The 22117-nt window shown below is 42.9% G+C and overlaps 1 protein-coding gene across 1 annotated transcript; it reads right to left on the bottom strand.

Moving 5' to 3' along the window:
- Positions 1 to 1628: 1628 nt before the first annotated feature.
- Positions 1629 to 20293, bottom strand: SIAH2 (siah E3 ubiquitin protein ligase 2). The gene is made up of 2 exons (XM_074962947.1): positions 19345 to 20293; positions 1629 to 3011 (listed from the first exon to the last, which is right to left on the bottom strand). Exons 1-2 carry the CDS (start codon positions 19741 to 19743, stop codon positions 2454 to 2456), a joined length of 957 nt encoding a protein of 318 aa, XP_074819048.1. The 5' UTR covers positions 19744 to 20293; the 3' UTR covers positions 1629 to 2453.
- Between the last annotated feature and the right edge of the window lie 1824 nt (positions 20294 to 22117).

The raw sequence follows: 22117 nt of genomic DNA, 5'->3' as shown, positions 1-22117 counted from the left end.
AGAGAGTCACACTGGTAAAACGGTCTCCAAGAATATGTTTCAGGTTTGCTTCCTTAAGAAGTTAATCTGGTTTTTGGATCAAGTATCAGCTATCTGAGTTTATTGTCTAAATGGATTACACTTCTAACTTCTTGGCAGCAGGGGTTACGTATTCTGTATTCAAAGCAATAGATACAGCAAAACACCAAAACCAGGCACCGTAAAATCCAGAGTGAAAGGACCTCCCCCACAACTAATTTAACAAGAACTAAATGATGTCTCAGGTCTTAATTATGTGAGTAAATTGGTATACCAAGTCTTCATAAAATACACTTAATTCCAGTGAACCTTCATTTCTCCAACAAAGGTGTTAAATCATCTACCATGAATTGTGCAGTGTGATTTACAAACAGTGTTAGGGAAATTTAATCTGGATTCATGAATACTGTTACAAACCAGGACTTCGTTTTCACTTTACATTTTAGTTCTGTTTAAATTATTGTTGTGATTCTGTCATGCTTAAACTAAGGGCCTTCTGCAGCAAAATTTGGAAAACGTGCCATTTTTCATTGTAAGCATTGCTAGGCTACTGGAATGTGAATTGCTTTTGAGAATTCTTGGTTAACTGGTCCTCCGCAGAGCCTAGGCATTACCTTCTGAAGACCCAGAGCCTAAGTCTGATCTTGCAACAGCAGTGTAAATCAGTTCAATGAAGTCACTGGAGTTATGGAGTTACTGGAGTCATGAGTTGAAGTCATTGGAGTTATGCTAGTGTGAGATCCACCAATAGGACCCTGAACTATAGTGTGTCATTAGATAATAGTTCCAGGGAGTTCTTTCCATGATCTCACAAACCCTCAACCACAAAACAAACTAATACATATCCTACTATTGATTCTGGTGGATTATTTGGGAGTACTAGCTTGCATTCTCAAGAAGTTATACAGAAGCCCCCCTCCGCATATGAACTAGATCATAGAAAGGAAGGAAACATTTTGCCTGGAATATCAGATTCTTCTTCCATTTTGGAGCACATAGTATATTGTCCCATATGGTCACAGACACTGCTACTCTATTAAAGGGAAGTCAGATTTCTACTATTCTCTAAGAAGGTGATGTGCTAGATCTCAGACCCTTTCTGGAGGAAGAAGCAGCATGTGTAAAGACCTAAATCTGCTTATTTTCTGTTTTTTTCTCTATATAGCCTAACTGGATAATAAAACTGTCGTCCCAATCCTGCAAACCTTCTACATGTGGAACTCTCACTGATGTCTATGGAAGTTCTGCATGTGGAGAGCTTACAGAATCAGGCCATAATGTGGTATCCTTTCCTCTGATTTGATTCAGATTAAAAGTTGATGTAAATGACACTTAAGAGTGAGAATGTGGTCTCAATTCACAGTAGCACAAGAGAAAATTTACATGTACAGAGAGTAAAACAACTTTGAAAACAACAGCTGCCACCATAAATTCACACAATTAAACTTTAATATGTGGGCACCTCTATCAATTAAACACGCCACACAATGTTGTTTTTGCAAAATATTTATTAAAAAACTAAAGTAAATATGGCAACAAAAACTTAAATAGCAAATGACATGACACTAGCCATAAAGCTTTTACTATATTATTCTAATCAGTCTCTGACAATATCAATAATCAAGTATGTCTCCAGGGGAAGCCACATGTAAACAACCTGAATGCACCTCTATATGGTCAACTGCTAGCTGTTTGAGAACTATTAGATATGCACCTCTTGCTTTACTAGCACCTGTTCCAGGGCCCTTGTAAAATGTTCCAGGCATACTCAACTTTAAACGAAGTGAATGGGAGCAGAAGATGCTCAACACTGTGCAGGATCAGGCCTGTTTCATTTTTAAAGACACAGCAAGTGATCCAACACAACTGTTTTTTTTTTCTTTTTCTTTTCTTTTTTTAAAATAAAGAAAAGGGAATCAGAGCAGCAAGGGAACCTACACCAAAGTACCTTTTGTTCCTCTCTGAGTCACAGTAACCTCTCATGGGTACCACACTTGAAGCTATTTGTTTATTCTCTTTTTAAAAGCCCAGCAGGGGGAGTAAGTCAAGAGGTGTCTGTTTTCCCCTTGGATAACTCCTCTTAAGGGGAGCTTTGGGTGCACTTCAAAGAGAAAAATAGACCCTCAAGTCTATTAAAGACATATGTCTAATGGAAGCTCTGTTGTTTTTAAAAAGTGGTAAAAAATCTTCAAAAAGCATCCAAGAATTCTAAAAAAACCCTTTTCCGGTTCAGATGATTGACAGGACACACACTCATTTTGTCTGGTTAGCCATGACTTAAAACCCAAAGAGAAAGTTGTTACAAAATGTTGGCTAAATTAGGAATCCTAAGAGATATATATGAAGACATAGTTGAATATCACTTTAAAAAACCCTTAAGAATGTAAAGCACTATGCCCAGACAACCCTAGGTTTCACTAATGACACAGATATAATCACGGACAACACGTAGAAATAGTCACATTGATGCCAAGGTTTCCATTGTCTGCAAAAAGATGTGCTATAGCTGTATCGAAAACTAGACAGTCGCTGTTCATGATGGCAGCAGCCACCCCATCGTGAATGGAGCGGGGCGTTGCCTCCCAGGTCAGCCTGCGCCGGTTACCATTCAGCTCCAGTCGATAAGCAAAGTTTTCTGCTTGTTTGCGAGTGCCAATGAGCAACACAATAGCAAAAAACTGCTGGTGACCCTCGTACTTCTCCTGTTTCTCCAACACCAGCATGAAATGGTGGCCAAAGCAAGACTGCATCATGACCCAGTCGACGGCTCCTGGCAGGTTAATGTCCGTGGCGAGAAAGACTATGTCTTCTCCCTGAAGGGTGGTAATGCTTTTGTGGGCGTGCATGAGGTGGGACATCACAGCTTCCAAAGAGCCCTGCCATTTACAGGAGGCACCAGGACATGGACAGGAGTAGGGACGGTATTCACAGATATCTTCATGCTCCGGCTTTTCTGTATGGTGGAGTGTCAGGGAACAGCCTGTAGTGGCATACTGGAAGGAGACAAAACACAGGCCATCAAGATATACACGCAGATTTAATGTTCTAAAGCTCCCAGCTGTGAACTGCAAAATGCAGCATCAGTAAGAGCCCCCATTTCATTCTAAATTTTACATTATATTTTTAAGTGCTCTGGATTCAGAGCTGAGATTTATTTTACCCTCAAATGGATTCCTGCTTCATATGCTTTTAAATGGGAATTGCAAGCCCTTAGATAAACACGAATATTTTATTAGAACACACACTTAGAAAGTGCAGCATTACTAGAATTTATGTCCCATTCAATGAAAGATTTTATTTTAATTTAAATGTTTGCAGTCTCACTCTGCCACTGCATGAGAATCAAAGGGAGTGAAACTGACTATTTTCACCATACAAGTAAGGTGAAAGCCTAAATAAGTGAGATTTTTGTTTAAAGCTCTCTGTTTTAATAGTCCCTGAGTCACACAGGTAAAGACATGTATTTATTTGTTTTAAATCAGAAAGTGCACCTTTACATTCTTATAGCAAATTCAACACTCCTTAAACAAAGCACATATTTCTTCATCCTTACACAGCAACAGTCCCTTAATGGGAAAGCTTTTCCCCTTCATCCCAGCACCTGATTATCACCATTGTCACAGCTGTGAGACAAGCCAGAGCACTTTCTACACTGACAGCAATAAGCCCTCCACTATATGTACATCCACAATTCAAAAGAAAAAGGATTAAGCAAGAGTTTTCACTCTCCACCTGGCTAAAGAATAACAATGTCTCAGACTGGAGCATAACAGGGGAGGCAAACTTCTTTTCTCAACCTCATCCCTTATCTTTTTCATGCACTGATTTATTTAGAGTCATTTTATTCCCAGTCACTAGCTGAGTCACTTTGCTGGAATACACAATGTTATATATTAAGTTTATATGCAACACAGTTAGGAAATGTCAAGTGACCATTCTCATAGCAACCAGTACTTGGCCCTTGTGTAAGGGCCTCATGAAAAGTGCATCTTGGAGTTTCCTGACTTTGTATCATCTAGTGTTTCCACTGATGTGCTGGTTTTTGTGTATGTAACATGAGGGGGAAACGAGTCCAGGAGAGCTGGCTGTATTTTAAAGAATCCTTATTGAGGTTACAGGGACAAACCATCCCGATGTGTAGAAAGAATAGTAAATATGGCAGGCGACCAGCTTGGCTTAACAGTGAAATCCCTGCTGATCTTAAATACAAAAAAGAAGCTTACAAGAAGTGGCAGATTAGACAAATGACCAGGGATGAGTATAAAAATATTGCTCGGGCATGCAGGAGTGATATCAGGAAGGCCAAATCACACCTGGAGTTGCAGCTAGCAAGAGATGTTAAGAGTAACAAGAAGGGTTTCTTCAGGTATGTCAGCAACAAGAAGAAAGTCAGGGAAAGTGTGGGCCCCTTACTGAATGAGGGAGGCAACCTAGTGACAGAGGATGTGGAAAAAGCTAATGTACTCAGTGCTTTTTTTGCCTCTGTCTTCACGAATAAGGTCAGCTCCCAGACTACTGCACTGGGCAGCACAGCATGGGGAGGAGGTGACCAGCCCTCTGTGGAGAAAGAAGTAGTTCGGGACTATTTAGAAAAGCTGGACGTGCACAAGTCCATGGGGCCGGATGCGTTGCATCCAAGAGTGCTAAAGGAGTTGGCGGCTGTGATTGCAGAGCCATTGGCCATTATCTTTGAAAACTCATGGCGATCGGGGGAAGTCCCGGACGACTGGAAAAAGGCTAATGTAGTGCCCATCTTTAAAAAAGGGAAGGAGGAGGATCCTGGGAACTACAGGCCAGTCAGCCTCACCTCAGTCCCTGGAAAAATCATGGAGCAGGTCCTCAAGGAATCGATTCTGAAGCACTTAGAGGAGAGGAAAGTGATCAGGAACAGTCAGCATGGATTCACCAAGGGCAATTCATGCCTGACTAATCTAATTGCCTTCTATGACAAGATAACAGGTTCTGTGGATGAAGGGAAAGCAGTGGACGTGTTATTCCTTGACTTTAGCAAAGCTTTTGACACTGTCTCCCACAGTATTCTTGCCAGCAAGTTAAAGAAGTATGGGCTGGATGAATGGACTATAAGGTGGATAGAAAGCTGGCTAGATTGTTGGGCTCAACGGGTAGTGATCAATGGCTCCATGTCTAGTTGGCAGCCGGTATCAAGTGGAGTGCCCCAACGGTCAGTCCTGGGGCCAGTTTTGTTCAATATCTTCATAAATGATCTGGAGGATGGTGTGAATTGCACCCTCAGGAAGTTTGCAGATGACACTAAACTGGGAGGAGAGGTAGATACGCTGGAGGTAGGGATAGGATACAGAGGGACCTAGAAATATTGAAGGATTGGGCCAAAAGAAATCTGATGAGGTTCAACAAGGACAAGGGCAGAGTCCTGCATTTAGGACGGAAGAATCCCATGCACCACTACAGACTAGGGACCGAATGACTCGGCAGCAGTTCTGCAGAAAAGAACCTAGGGGTTACAGTGGACGAGAAGCTGGATATGAGTCAACAGTATGCCGTTGTTGCCAAGAAGACCAATGGCATTTTGGGATGTATAAGTAGGGGCATTGCCAGCAGATCGAGGGACGTGATCGTTCCCCTCTATTCGACATTGGTGAGGCCTCATCTGGAGTACTGTGTCCAGTTTTGGGCCCCGCACTACAAGAAGGATGTGGAAAAATTGGAAAGAGTCCAGCGGAGGGCAACAAAAATGATTAGGGGACTGGAACACATGAGTTATGAGGAGAGGCTGAGGGCACTGGGGATGTTTAGTCTACGGAAGAGAAGAATGAGGGGGGATTTGACAGCTGCTGTCAACTATCTGAAAGGGGGTTCCAAAGAGGATGGCTCTAGACTGTTCTCAGTGGTTGCAGATGACAGAACAAGGAGTAATGGTCTCAAGTTGCAGTGGGGGAGATTTAGGTTGGATATTAGGAAAAACTTTTTCACGAGGAGGGTGGTGAAACACTGGAATGCGTTACCTAGGGAGGTGGTGGAATCTCCTTCCTTAGAAGTTTTTAAGGTCAGGCTTGACAAAGGCCTGGCTGGGATGATTTAATTGGGTGTTGGATCATATTAAAGAAGTTTTGTATTAAAATCACAAATGAATTTGATTCCCCATAGTTTAAATTCCAGGGTGTTACTAATTAAGAGGTCTCTTGGCTTTTGGTACTGTTTCTCTCCCTCTATGTGTGAAACTTGCAAGCTGCTAATTGCATTAATACATTCTAGACAGAGTCTAGACAGAATCTGTTCTCAAAGCAATTCACACAGAGAGAGACTCAAAGCAATACTCTGTAACAACAGAAACAGCACCCAGAGACTCCCCGCCCTTTTGTTGTATTAACAGTTGTGATTAAAATAGAGATAGAGGATGTATGTGGATGGATGCTTGGTGTGGATAATAACTGAATGATCAGGGAGGTGCCAGCCTAAGAATCCAGTGTCCATCGGCTGAAGAAGGCGTCAAGTGGAAATAACCAGAGGACCCCCTGGAGGGCAGACTGGAATCCACCCAACAGCCTCAAGAATGGGAAAACCAAAGAACAAGATAACATCTAGCAGTACGGAGCCGTCACAGGAACGTGCTATCTGCTGATTGATTCAGCAACAGCATGATGAAGCAATTTCCATAGACTGGCATAGGAAGAAATTCCTATAACAATGGACTCTAGAAAGTGAGAACTTTGGGGTCTGATTCTGCAAACCAACTTCCAGGAGCATCAGACAAGGCCCTGCTCCCTCCTCATGTCCAGGCCAGCTGGCCAGTGGCTTGGCATGAACAACTCTAAGGCTGGTAACTATGATAACTACCTTGCAGAACGTGTGTGTGTGTGTGTGTGAATGAATGTATGAATAAATATGAGATTGAATGGAATGTTATAGCTATAACTAACTGCTTACTATGATTCTTTCTGTATTCATAATAAATGTGGTATTTTGCCTTTTTCCCTTTAATAAGATCCTGCTGGTTTTTAACTTATTGGTATAACATGGGGATCAGTCCTGCTTTGAGCAGGGGGTTGGACTAGATGACCTCCTGAGGTCCCTTCCAACCCTGATATTCTATGATTCTATGTGTGGAGGGGGAAATGGTTACACTTCCTTCAGAAGGAAGAGAAAAATATACTTGGCTGTGCCGTCAGAACTCTAGAAATCATACATTCAAAGAGGAACTTCACATAAAGAATAGAAATAGCTGATCAGGGAAGATTCACAGTGGACAAGGTTAATGCTGACCCCCAAAAGTTTGTTTTGTTTTTTAAATTGGGTTTGTACCCTTTGTTTATACATTATACAAAGAAGGCCCCAAAGGATGTTTTTATTTAAGTTAGCAATATCAGGAATGTCAAGATTTGATGGAGGACCTTAGATGTTTATTAGAACATCTTACAGAGGACAGGTGAGTTGAATCTTTAAACATAATACCCTTTATCCAAAATGTTCCCCAATCCTTGGAGTTAAGAGGTGATACCAAAATGAAGCAAAAATAATAATAAATAATAATAATAAAAAAAGGCCCCTTTCCCAAGGAATGGGACAGAGGACTAAGCTACCAGCTTGATGTGTAAGAATGGCAAAAACTCAGTGATCTAGAAGCTGAATTAAATACCAAATACGAAAATACCAACAAGTCTGGAGAGAGTTTCTGGTGATATGAACAAGTAAAAAACCGGTTGTTTCTTAATAATTATCTGACCAATTTTTAAAAAAATCAAGGTTAAATGCAATTTTTCCAAATGTTTAAAAAATAAACAATTATTTCTGAGTCTGAACAAGCACAAGGAATTTCAGTTCCGAGGGTTAAATGCCTGAGAAACAAGGGCTTAGATTCAATATCATCTCAGTTATTATACATATCATGCTGCTAACGTGTATAGTGGAATAACACCAGAGTACAGACTTCTGTTTCAGATGTCACTAAAGAGTTAATGCATTTACTGTATCCGCCCCTCCCCCCACTAATCCTCTGCTAAGAGATTTGTTTAGGTATGCCAGTGAGCAGACAAGCCATGAGTTCTGCACCACCACAGTGACAGCAGAAAGAAGCGGTCTGAGTGTCAAAAGGGGGGGTGCGCCACAATTGAGGCCAAATGCTGCAATTTGTCAGGATTGCAGCACTGCTGTTTGCACACTCATGTATGCAACAGAAGATTGTTCCAGACACACAGTGATAGGTGCAGGCAGACATGAAACAAGTCAGTCTTAAGCCTAAGCATTCTTCCCCGGAAAAGATTTTAGCCCTATTGCTGCTCATGGTGCAAATAAGTCTTTATGATAGTGACACACTTGTTTGGAAGTTAAAACAAAACAGAATGCAAGAGAGAACTAAAGTTCAAGTATATTGATGCTTGTGGCACAGAAAAGGCAGTATTTTAGAGAAAGTCCAAGTGAAGGGACAGTGATTTGTTAGAAGAACCATCACTCTAAGTACTTTACATTTCTTTTAAAAAACATAGCCTATCACCTACCAAATTTTTTAAAAACCAACTTTCAACAGCCCCCAAACGCTGCACTTTGTTGCTGGAAATCTGCTCTCGTGGCATAACGCTCTTATTTGTCATTTAAGGACAGTGCCCCAAAGGGTTAAATAGGAGTTTCCGGATGGATGTTCAGTATTTGAAAAGTGTGAGCTCTGGTGATGTGGATAAGCCTTGCCCAAAATTATATGGTATGTGAGAGTGCTGCTTTAGCTTTTGACCTCATCCCTGCCACGTGAAGCATTCAGTTAAATATAGATTTAGATGCCCAACCCACAATGATATTTTTCTAAGCCTGTTAAATAGAGTGTCACAGCCCTGAATCCCAACCGTCTCTTGTATGCTCCAGTACCTTCCATTTGTTAGCAGGCTTCTTAGTTAGAAGTAGCTAGCCCTACAGCACCCTTCGCAAACCTCTGCTTCTCTAGCAAAGCTGCATTTTCTGCTGCTGCTAAACTACGCGGAGGCCAAACAATTTTATGTAAAACGAAGCCAGTAACTTCACTCAGAACGATCAACCTCAATTCAGCACAGTGCAAACAATGCAGAGGGGCTCCACATAGAAGCGAGGTCTACACATTAAAAAACAAAACATGAGAACAATAAAATATCAGAAGGGTAAATACTGGGAAAATAAACATCCATCAGGAAAAGATAGAAAATGAAAGCAGAATTGGAACTATTAATAAAAATGTCAAAACATCATCTACTTCTTTCACAGCCTTGTGTCCTGCAAGCCTTAAAAGAACCTGTTGTGCCTCAAAATTAGAAAGTATAATCTGATGTTAGACTCTTGTTAGATCTTGGACAAATGGAATAAGTAATTCAAATCAGAATCATAAAGCATAAGGACAGAAGGGACCACCAAACCACCTATATCACAGGCCACCAACTCCATCCCGCACGCACACACTACCCCAACAACTGAAATTAGACCGAAGTATCACAGCCCACAGGATGCTAAAGTATTATGCACCACAGTGAGAAAATAGAAGGGACTGACATGCACTTTTGCCTGAGATGCCTACAATGACAGTAAAATGATTGAGATAATCCTGGCAAGTGCACCACACCCACATGCTGCAGAGGAAGGCAAAAAACTCCCCCCCCCCACCCCCAAAGTCACTGCCAATCTAACCTGGTGGAAATTCCTGTCTAACCTCATCCACATATGCCTATCAGTTAGACCCTGAGCATGTGAGCAAGAACCAGCCAACCATGCACTTGAGAGCGAAAGAATGCTTGTTTTACCTTTCTAGTTTTGAAAGATTTAAAATAAGGTTTGAAGTCATGGGACACAATCAGTGCTAGATTACCGGGAAGAGAGTAAATAATATGCATCACATAAATATGAAATGCCAAACAATTGGCATAGTATTTACCTGACTGGGAAAGCTATACATTTGTAAAAAGAAAAGGAGTACTTGTGGCCCCTTAGAGACTAACAAATTTATTTGAGCATCAGCTTTCGTGAGCTACAGCTCACTTCATATCCGATGAAGTGAGCTGTAGCTCACAAAAGCTGATGCTCAAATAAATTTGTTAGTAGTCTCCAAGGGACCACAAGTACTCCTTTTCTTTTTACAAATGTATAGAAGACATTCTCCCCAGTAGAGTCCTCAAAGCTAATACAAGGGGACTAAGTTTATGGCTGTGTAAATCTGAAGCAAATTCTATCATAAACTAAAACACAAGCAGGCAGTAGCATGTGTTTTAACACTATCAAAAGTGCAGTTCTGCACAGGGTTCTGTCATTTCTGTGGCCACAGCAATGATCACTCAGGCATGAATGGTTCTGTTTGTGAAGTACTATCATGAAAGGTAATGCTAAAATATTGCAGAATACACAAATATTGGTTAACGTGTAAATATATGAAGTCTCTGCGGTTTTATAGCTCAAAGTAAACAGCAGCATTTAAAACTCTAATTATTTCACTGCAAATTTTTGAATAAGTAGTTCATCTATAAAAGCACATTGCACCACTCAGTTTGCTAGGCCACATTGCAGTAGTTCAGTTGCTTAGGAAGATGAAATTTGGCAATAATTAATTAGATTTTAATAGCCCTTCATACGTCTGTGCGTTCACAAGGTTTATTTTCTCCAATCTACAGCATCCTTACAAAGTCACCTGAGGCCACAAGAGAAGCTAAATCCAAATAAAAAAGCCTCCCTGACTAAACAGCGCTTTTCTACAGCTAACCAGTTCCATATTTATTTAAAAGAGGAAAGGTAGCAAGATGATATTTCAGCATGTCTTTAACGAGGATTTTGAGTCAGAGGATGATGTGCATTTCTAGTTTTGAAAAGCACGCCTAGAGCATTCCGTAAGTGTTTTAAAATTTCAGTGACTTAACACTTATCTCCTGTAAGACTCACCTCTTTCATAATGCCCATAAGAAGCAAGTAGATAATTATACAATGCTATATATATTTTCAAAAAGCCTTTGTAACCCATCCAAACGGGCACAGGGAAAAGAAAGAAACCACATGACCCCATTCCTATAAACCTTTCTGTTTTCTCTATTGTACACTTTTGGGCACTGTAAAAACAATAAATAGATGCTTTCTAAGCATGGAAGACAAATGCCAGTGAAAAATACCCCAGTTAATGTCACTTTGTTGCTGTTTGGGAGGAGTATGTGCAGCAGCATAGAAATTACTCGTGGTAAAGAAAGACACCCCCTCTCCCCCATAAAAAGAGAGGCTGGGAGAGGAGTAGAAAGTAGAAGAGATTCTTAGTATTTCCACCCCTTTTCCATCCATGAGAGGCAGAAAGCTCCTTCTACTTCCCAACAGCTAGCAGGAAGTAGGATTTCCAATTTAGCAGATTCCTACCAGCCAGAGGCTGAGGCGAAGGATGGAGCTCCAAAGAGCAGAAACATCAGCCCGGGAAAACCCCAGCCGTCTCCCCATTCTCCAACAGTTAGGGAAGATAGAGGAGTAGTTAGTTGCCACTCCATCTTTCATATCCACCTCTGGCATGCTCTTCAGACCCTGTACTAACTGGTGCCTATATATGGCAAAGACCCAATTCTATGTTTTCTATAGGCCTCCTGTGGGAGACTTGGATGCATAAAGAAATGCAAGATCAGGTCCCAGCCTGTTTCACACAGGCAACTGAACACTATCAGCGTTAACAGCTTTCAGTCACTCAGGCTACATCTGAACTCGTAAGACAGAGATGAAAAGCTCCAAATCCCATCACCAAGTAAGTCTCTGCGCTATCCAGTCACCATGGTTCCCCCCCCCCCCAATTATTCCATCTTCCAATCTAAGCTACATCCCTCCCCCTTTCTCAGTCAGTGTTAATGGTATCAGAGTAGCTCTGCAGGGTCAGAACATACCAAGCAAGGTAAGTTAATTGCAAAGGTAATATTGGAAAGAATTTTGGAAAAATGGTTTCCTCAACTGCAACAGAAGTAAAGGCTCCAAAATGCAAATTTAAGCTTTGTAATTAACGTTGTGCTATCTACACCTCCACATATGTTTCAAGCAACGATTGAACACTTTAAAGAATATGTGGACTCAATTCACCATAGCTGGCGTCCTTCCCAAATGTATACTGACACAGCACTTAAACTATTAGTTTGGAACTTCCTGTGAATTGAATTGCCTTGCATCTGCACTGAAGATCAACAGTGGATCTGCTGGGACTCACTGCCCAGAAATAGACCAAAGAGAAAGTCTGAGACAATTCTAGAGACGAGGGGAAGGATATAAGTGCCCAACAGACAGTAAGATTATTTCTACTTGTTTTCTTCCACTCCTTATTTTATATTGTCTCTGTCTCACAATTAGTAGTAGTTTGCAGGAAAGTTTTTTTCCAATTAAACTATTAAGGTCCATGTACTTAATGTTTCCCATGACCCTATCCAAAACAAGATAACTGAGCTGCAAAAGGGAGTGGGGTGGGAAAGGGTGTGTGTGTACATTTTCTTGCTTCTTTACGATGTTTAAAGAAGGCGCAAAAAAAATTCCGCTTAGTTTTATTTACATTAGTCAGTCAGGGTTTATCTGTGCCGAGAGCTTCTGGCCAACTGGAGAACCGATAGGTTAATAACAGATATACCAAAGAGGAGAAACTTGACTCAGAAAGAGATGAGGTGCTTTTTATTCAAACTGTTTAAATCTTTTTAGGTTTTATTGGTTACACCTTTTTATTTAAAGAACAGGAGAGAAAAGAACTTGGTTAAAGAATCAACAAGCCAATCTTTTGTTTTATCCTGTAAAGTGAACTGGTTAAATGTATTTGCTTTGCTAAAAATATCACTATAAAATGGAGAAAATAGCTTGATTAAAGGAAAGCCTGAGTAGAGGGAGCTGTTTTCACCAAGGTTTGTAATCGCTTGTAAGTATTTCCTACCACTAGCAGTGAGGCTAGGAGACATGTAAGTAAGTGTTTTTGAACTTGGGGGGAAAAAAAATCATCCTTTCAGGTAAGGTCTCAGAAAGCTATCTGTGCCCATTTCTGAGTCATCCAAGATGCTCTCCAGCAACAGAAGACAAGTCTTGACATTTCCAGTATTTAACATCTACATTCACACACCCCTTTCAGGCCTCCTTTAATCATCATAAAGCAGCAATAAATAAATAAATAAATAAATAAATACAATAAAGCATAAGTTCAACCTGGCAATGGCAGGTTTTCAGCCTAGATGGGCCTCTTGTCAGTTTCAATACAAAATGAACTGTAATATTGTGATCAGAATAGTTGCTTTGGGGAGTGATGCATTGATTTTGTTAAGGGCAACTAGGAAATACTAACTGTCACTGAAGATTAAGACAGGATACTTTAAAAAATGAAAACTAGGCAAGCAAGCATATCTGAAAAGAATGCATGGAATGTTTCGGTCTTTTTAGGCCAAGAATGCATCACAGCGGGGCATCTGACTCTCTGAACTTCTTCCTATATTGGATTTAAAAAGAAAAGCTGTGTTTTAGTTCTACATTCCATGATATTACAATCATGAGATTAATTCTCATTTGAAAACGGAATAGAGAGAAACAGACTCCTATGTTCCTAAAAACTCAATAAAACACCTAAACTCATCCCACCTTGTCCTGTGATCTAGTTCACAAGCTAAATAGGTGTCCCAACCAAGGACTGTCACTGAACTTAAAATGTTGAAGTAAGTGGCACTGATGATTCATTCAGGAGGTGTCATTCTTCCCTCTGAGTCAGTAATGAATCTTGCAGATTGTTATGGGGCACTATATGGCTATGGACTGGCTTTCAGAGGTTATACAGAATTAATGACCATAAATATCCCATGGCACCCTTCGTAAGAGTACTGATCTTAACAAGAAAAGGAGTACTTGTGGCACCTTAGAGACTAACAAATTTATTTGAGCATAAGTTTTCGTGAGCTACAGCTCACTTCATCGGATGCATTCAGTGAAAGCTTATGCTCAAATAAATTTGTTAGTCTCTAAGGTGCCACAAGTACTCCTTTTCTTTTTGCGAATACAGACTAACACGGCTGCTACTCTGAAACCTGATCTTAACAAGTGTTCTGTTCAAACTGGGTCATTATGTTCTGCCTCCTTCTGTTATCAAGCATTCTCTCTCACGTCTTGTCATGAAGTTACTTTCAACAGCAAAGAGAAGCAACACCATTCGGTGTCACAACCACTATTGGCTTCAGCCATTATTGTATTGTTGTGAGGCTTAGCTGTCTTGTCAGGTGCTTTGAGACATTATGAAAGTATAAAGGGTTAAAGGATATCTAGCTAAAGTTTTAAGAATAATTGAATTACATTTGCATCTCCAAAACCTATATTGGGAAAGATATGTACTTCAGAACAGTTCACTTAGTTTTTAAAAGAAAACAGTTTAAAAATGCAGTAAGATTTAAATATTTAATCTGCCTACCTGAAAAACTGTGAAGTTCCGAATTAAATCTAAAGATGTCAACTATAATTAGTGACAGGACAGCTTGTTCATCCCTCTCTCTCTCTCTGAAGGACTACAGAAAATTGGCTGAAGAGATGTAACAGATGCCCCACTCCCATGGCTAAATAGTTCTTTTAAAAACAGAATTAAGCTACCTCGCAAAACACTTCTAACTTCATAAAGGCAGGATGACTGTGCCAAATAGTAAGAACAAAAGAGACATTCTGCATCCAATTTACTGCAAACTAGAACGAAAGTAGTCAATTAAAAAAAAAAATCAGTGAAATTCATTTAATGCTAGTGATGTATGATGCTCCACACTGCTGAAGCATGTAGCTGGCCTATGGAGTGTAAGGTAAGTGCCCTCTTCTTAGTACAGCATGTGTTCTGTTTGCAAAGCTTTAAAAATAGGAACTGGAGACTTAGCAGAGCCGTACATACACTGTACTACAAAGGGCATTTACCAGATTCTTCACAGGTACAGCAGTGGAGTTCCACTGTGAGAATTACTTCACCTCCTTAATGTACACTGGGGCATTGCATGGAGCAGCAGCCAGAGACTCACAACTTCAGGCCTTGAGAGAAGGAAAAGCTCACAGTAAATATTATTTAAATTGAAAACCAACAGAGCATCTACCCCTACAAACTGCCAAACAAACCTGCCATTGTTTGTTTTTGATTAATCTGAGAAAAATCCTGGAAATCCTCCCGTAACTGCAAACTATCATATCTCTTGGTCTTGCTAGCAATCGGAATTTAATATAAACTCACTTATACTATAGTTCAATTAAGTGCTGATTATCAGACTTCTTGCGCATCAACCTCCCTGTGGTAATTTAAAATCATTCTTGAAGGAAATCCAGCAATAGTAATGTTTATTACAACTTTAGATTTCCAAACAATGCAGTTGGCTGAGAGTCACACAACCAAATATTCATGCATTCTTGCTTCACTCACGGATTCACAGGGTCTGGTCTTTGCCCTCTAGCCTATGACCAGTCCCCTGGGAGTGACTCTTAAGCATACCAAATCCCCCGGGGTCACACAGTTCCACAGAGACAGGCCCATGGCCTCCAAGACTGAGTATTTGTCTCTCTCTGTCGCTCCCTGTAAGGAATCTAGCCAAGCCAGAATCCTGTAGGAGGCTTGTACCCTTTGGGCGCAATGGTCTCAGTGAGCATTTGCTGTGATATGGGAAGCCTTTTCTAAACAAGGTAAGAATTTATTAGTCACTTGGCACACAGAACCAGAACGTCCTTGGGTTAGCAAAGAGAGAAAAGTTCTGTCAATTCTGGTCAAACCAGTGCCATGAGCAAGCCAAGCTCTAATCTAATGGATTCCATCTCAGGCTCTCTCTCTCTCTTTGTCCACCCAAATGACAGCAGCCATCCTCTTCCAGAAGCAAACTCTTTAACTCAGTGGTGGGCAAACTACGGCCTGGGGGCCTCATCCGGCCCTTCAGATGTTTTAATCTGGCCCTTGAGCTCCTGCTGGGGAGTGGGGTCGGGGGGCTTGCTCTGCACGGCTCCCTGAAGCAGTGGCGTGTCCCGCCTCTGGCTCCTACAGCTCCGCACGCTGCCCTGCCACAAATGCCTCCCCCGCAGCTCCCATTGGCTAGCAAATCCTCCACCTAGGAGCCAGAGCGGGGAAATGCTGCTGCTTCTGGGAACTGTTTGAGGTAAGCACAGCCGAGAGCCTGCACCCTTGACCCCCTCCCACACCCAAACCCCCTGCTCCAGCCCGGAGTCCCCTCCCACACTCTGAACTCCTAATTTCTGTATCCCCAGCCGGAGCCCTCACTCCCTCCCACACCCCAGCCCCCAATTTTGTGTGCATTCATGGCCCACCATACAATTTCGATACCCAGATGCGGCCCTTGGGCCAAAAAGTTTGCCCACCCCTGCCTTAACTCCTTGCTGTCCCAGATCAGTTCTTTGTTCTCAAGCTGGGGTCTCTTCTCAACTTCCCTGCTGAGAGGTGGGGAGAAAACCACCTTCCTCCTGGCCATTGTTTCCTAGGTGTCAATGTTCTGGCCCCTGAGGCTTTCCATTGTCTCTTTTGGACTCTGCATTAATAGGGGTTGCTTTCAGCAGGTTCCAGCTAGTTCCTCAACAACCCTATTCATTGCAGCCCAGACAGCAAGACAACACCCACACCTCATGTCCTGTGTGCTGCTCCCAAGAGCAGGCTTAACTCTTTTTCCTCCTCTGGGTAGCAATGCAAAGTACACAGGTGTTTCATAAAAATATTACAGAAAATCCTAACTTCCTCACAGCTTCTCTAGACGGTTAATAGTTTTTTGGAATTGATTGGCAAGACACTGGCCAAAAGAAGAGTCTGACCTGTCCTGAAAGACTTCTCAGCACCAGGCAACAAGGCTGGCCTGAAAGAGACTTCTCAGCACAAGGCAACTTTTATGCTGCAACAGCTAATATTCTGCTGATATCCCCACAACGTTCCCAGCCAGGTTTTAAGAACACCCTCACAGATCATGATCATACAATCCACCTCAGGTTTTACACTGAGACCAGTGCATAGGTGGAACAGGAGTTAGTGACTTTCCACCCAGCACTGACTTAACTCCTCTAGTGAAAGAAAACAACATCAGTAACACTTATTTATGTAAAAGCAGCAAAGAGTCCTGCGGCACCTTATAGACTAACAGACGTATTGGAGCATAAGCTTTCATGGGTAAATATCTACATGTCTACATGCATCCGACGAAGTGGGTATGCCACAGGACTCTGCTGCTTTTACAGATCCAGACTAACACGGCTACCCCTCTGATACTTATTTATGTATCTTGCTATCAAGTCTCAGGGCCTTGCCTAAAAGAGCTCTCACTTTTTTCGGGGGTGGGTGGGATACTTTTGATTGGACACATTATGCATTAGAACTTGAGCCCAATGAGTAAGAATTCCAGGTAAGAATAAAATGTTTTAAAAAACAGGTGATGACAGACACTAAGAACTGAAGTAAATATCACTCCTGGAGCGCTGCTGTTGGCTGCATGTGACCCTGCAAACTAAACTACAGAACCTTAAATATTGGCAGGACATGAGGAAAAAAAATACTTAAAAAGGAATATGTAAAACAAACTGGAGTTTTAAGGACAAGCCTCACTTTGGAAAATCAGAGTGAACAAAAATACTCTTAGCTGTAGAACACAGGACATACAGGGGGGTGGAAAATGAGCAGCCATTAATGGCCTGCTGTCACTTTTTTCAACCAGAAGGAAAATTCACTATAAGCATCAACTCCAGTCAAGGCTCTACATTAACGCAATGGAGTAAAACAGTCTATTCCTTTTGTAACATTTCCTATTGCCCCAGTTCTTCAAGTAGATGTGATAATATGAACTCTTGAGCTTGTGTGCAGGCTAACTGCAGGATCTGGGGTTGTTTGTAAAAATCAAAGTTCTGCTAGATGTAGCAAGAATCTGTATAATACACCTTGTATGCTTATTTCCATAAGGAAATATTTTAAGATATATTTCACACAATCTACTTTCAATGAACAGATACACCAAAGAAAACCAAAGCTCTTAAATTCAAATTAAACTTTTCTAAATATTCTTTGGGGCTTATTTTGGAGTGATCAACACTTTATTTAAAAGGACACTGACAATTTGAAATCTAATCAATTACAGAAGTGAATGAACAGTAGTCTCAGGTACTACATCTGTCTCTGATTCCCTTGGTCTATCAATCACATTACCTATTTTTTAAAATATTTTTCTGTCCCTTGGTACTGTAAGAGAGACCCACCCAAACTACAGAGAACTATGCCAGGGGAAAGATGTGAAACTGATTAAATACGAAAGTGCTGTCTATAGGCATAAAGTAAGCAAACTGAAAATGAGAGGACAGGTTTTTTCTCTCTGATCTCTTGGAATTATAATAGTGTTCTAAACAAATAGGTAAAATGTATTCAGTGATCATGACTTTTAAAATATATTGTGTCCCTCTTAGTCACAAAATTAAATCACAGGCCTACTTATATAAACCTTAACCCCCTACTTCTTTCCAGTGATTTAATTAGAGATGGCCATTTGTCCTACAAAAGAAACAGTATATTGCATGAAGAATAATACAGTAGAGTGGTCTAAACCCTCTGCAACGTGAAAGAGGTCTCTGCAAGAATCTAAGTGTGTGAGATATTACTTTTAAAAATTAGATGCTTATGTAATTTTTAATCGTTGATTGTTTTAAAAGCCTTAATGGTGTAGTTACGCATTATGCCACTGTGTAGCAGCATGGCTATCAAACAGGATTAAGGCAAGACAGCAGCTCTAAATTGTAAACAGGTATGCAGAAGAGCCACGCTGTCGGTATCTTTAAGACAAAGAACAATAGGATATATATTCTCTGTATTCTTATTGCTCATGTGGGTCCCCCCCCCCCCCAAAGTTCTCCTGGGGAAAGTAACTGTGCTCCTAGCAAGAGGCCATATGTCTATTGACCGGGCTGGGAGTGGAAGACCCCCTGTGTTTCTGCTGGAATGGGGTGAGACAGGCTGCTACTGGGGTTCCTCAGGCTCGTACTGATGTGGGGAGCTTCTCCTGCTTCTGCTGGGAAAGGGGGCAGGGATTTGTTTAAAAGCCATATAAATAACTAGGACATGAGCCTCCCTCTGGTATGGCGGAGAGGTGCAGAATGTTTCTGTTGACTGGAATCTGGAAAGGAGAGGCGAAACTTTCACGATCTCGCCTCTCTGCAAAATTCTGCGACATCTCGGGAGTTGAGAGGGCAGATCTCCTTCTTAGTGACCCAGGGGGCAAGGGCTCCCTACTGGCAGCTCTTGGAGGAGCCTTTGCTTTGTGGCTCTGCAGAAGTGACAGCAGCATTCCGGTCCAGAGGCGATCACAGGCACAAGGAGTTTAGCTCCATCCAGGCACCCCTGGGACCGTGTCGGCCGGAGCAGGCAAAGGGCTTGGAGAATGCTCTTACCTTGCAGGGGAAGAGGACAGCCGAGGCCACTTTCTCCATGGCCAGGTTCCTGATGCTTGGGGTCAGGGATCCCCTGCACGTGGGGCAGCAGCTCAGTTTCTGCCGGCATTGATTGCACACCAGATGCCCGGCCTGGCACTGCAGGATCGGGGGCAGCACATAGTCGAAGCAGACGGGGCACTCGAACAGCGAGGTCAGCTCGTGGTGCTGAGGCGAGACCGGCCCGCCGCCTCCTCCGGGGCCTGAGATCACAGCGGCCGCGGCGGGTAGCGCGGAGGAGCCGGGGCCGGCAGCCGAGATGGTGGCGGCGGCAGTGGGGGCAGCAGCGGGGGACGGGGCGTGCTGCTGCTTGCCGCAGGGTTTGTTAGCGCTGGGTCCGGCGGAGGACGGGCGGCTCATCGCGGTCCGAACCAACCATCGAACTGCGGGCACCTGGGTGGCCACTCACCGAAACCCGGCGGGACCCGCGCGACGGACCGGCTCCGGGGCCGCTGTCGGGAGCGGGCCGCCGCCAGCAGCCGAGGGGCCGCCGCGGACGTTCCAAAGTGTAGCAGCGTTCCAGAGGGCTGTCCCAGCGTTCCGAGAGCGGCCCCGCCAACCGCCGCGCTTCCCGGGCCGAGCGCGCCACGCGCGGGTCCTCAGCCCAGCGTCTGCACCATTGGTCTGACGCAAGCGAGAGAGGCAGGAAGAGGGTGTAGCGCCGAAGCCTGCTCCCCGGCGGGTTCTGCTCCCCGTGCCTGGCTCTTACTGAGCATGCCCCAGCCGCCCGGGCTGCTGTCCCTCCTCGTCCTAGTCTGCTCTGGGATCCGCCCGGCGAGGCGGCGAAGGGAGAGGAGACGCGGGGGTGGGCGAGGAAATGGGGTAGGAGTTGCACGAGCAGAAGAGGAAGGCGTTTGCTGACACTCCACTGGGGGAGGCAGGCCCACACTGGCATGTCTGACGTGTAGGAGCCCCCTTCCACCGCCCGGGGGTGGTGGGGTGAGGGCCGCCTCTGCCTGTCTTCATGGGACTGCGTGGCTGCTAACATGGCTGGCGCAAGCCAGTGGGGGAAACGGCACAGAAAGCGCCAGCAGGCACCGAGCTTGCACCAAGGGAGCTGCGATCTACTATGCATCCATCACCATAGCACTTTGCAGCAATAAAGGGTGGTGGAGGGGCTGCCACGCGGTGAGGTTCATGGGTAGGGTTACTAATTGCGATTCACGGTAGCAGGCCGAGCTAGTGTTTTTGCAGCGCACAGGTATGGTAGTTATTCTAAAAAAATGGCCTGTGGCTGCAGGAGTAAGGGTACGCCAAGGCTCCTGCTGCCCAAAAGCTTCTTTGCGACGAGTCTCCGCCTCTTCGGAATCTCGTGCATGCTGTGGGATGCATTTAGTCCAAGAGCAGATTTTTTTTAATGATGTCATCCACCCATGTTTTGCGCTGAAACGTGTATCTTGCTGATTTGACACACGAGTACTATGTGCGTTAGAAAGAGACTGATCCTGATAAGGAGCGCACGTTGTGGGAGACCTGATTTATTTTTGGGTGAGATATGGTTGCTGTTCAGCAGATCCACTGATATGCGGCTCATCAACTGGAGGCTTGATGTAAAAGCCACGTCTTATTGCTTTGCTGGAGTGCACACTGCATACGTAGGTGGGGGCGGAGGCTAAAGTTTCCCATGCATTCCCTTCGCTCGGAGATGACGACCGGGTGTGTGGCATGTGGCTTTTTTAGACACAACAAATCCTGCATCTGGGCAGGGGCGGGTGTTAGACTGGATAACCCTTGCAGTTCCTTCTAACCCTACGATTCTATGTCTGCTGGAATTGTAAGTGTGTGTGTGTGTGTGAGAGAGAGAGAGAGAGAGAACGCAAATAGAGTAAAGGCACCCTCCCGCATAATGGATTATTGGTGCTGTGCACCATGGCACATTTAGCACACTTTTAAAACGTAAATTAATCTCAAATCATGTTACACAAGTCTTTTATGACTAGCAGTCACTCCATATATTCTAACTTTACATGAACACATGACATAATCACTTCAAAAATTCCTTTGGCAGATTTTAAGATAATGTAAAATTCAGAGTGCTTTTTCAATATTTTCTATGGTTAACATCAGGGATGTGAAAGTTAGAAACCCTTGTTTGGCAAACACTAATGCATATACAGAATTTTGATACTAATCACTTGACTAAAGTTATGCACATGCCTAAGAGTTTGCAGGACCAGGGCCAAAGCAAGTGTAATTAAGCATCGGAGAAAAACACAGTTCTCACTCTTCAGGTTGAGTGCAGCAAGTCAGATACACTTTATTTTCTCAAGCAATTGCACAGAGGGAGAGAGTGCACAAGGACACAGGGTTTCCCCCACCTAGGCAGATCTCTCAAAAGATAAACAATTGGAGCAAGCATTTATACCTTTATAACAGACAATAATAAGCAACAGCTGCATATTGTTTATACATATTCCTTCATGATATCTTATTTTTCTCACCAATTTCTCTTATAGTATACATTCTATTCTTATCTAATACAAGGTCACAACAGCCTCTCTCACGGTTCTTTTCCCACTCGCTTCGCACAAATCCCTGCTTCTACAAATCGCACGTTATTAAAGCTAGAGTTAGTCTGACTCCTGCTCATTTCAGAGGCCTGAATCCAAATTCCCTTTATCTACTTCCACACTTCCCCCTTTTTGTGCTTCCAGCACAACTCTCAATTTTAAACTTCCATTCTCATTAAATTTTGTATTTCAGATTCTACATCAAATACTTCAACCTTCGGGGT

The sequence above is a fragment of the Natator depressus genome, chromosome 9 (assembly GCF_965152275.1).
Source record: "Natator depressus isolate rNatDep1 chromosome 9, rNatDep2.hap1, whole genome shotgun sequence".
NCBI lineage: Eukaryota > Metazoa > Chordata > Testudines > Cheloniidae > Natator > Natator depressus.
Note: the sequence above shows the minus strand (reverse complement) of the source record. Positions and strands in the feature narration are given on the sequence as shown.

Bases quoted from the DNA above. Each gene is read 5' to 3' on its own strand.
- SIAH2 (XM_074962947.1), bottom strand. From the start codon at position 19,743: ATGAGCCGCCCGTCCTCCGCCGGACCCAGCGCTAACAAACCCTGCGGC. The intron at 3,012-19,344 runs GTAAGAGCATTC...GTCTCCTTCCAG, and splicing joins CTGTCCTCTTCCCCTGCAAG to TATGCCACTACAGGCTGTTC.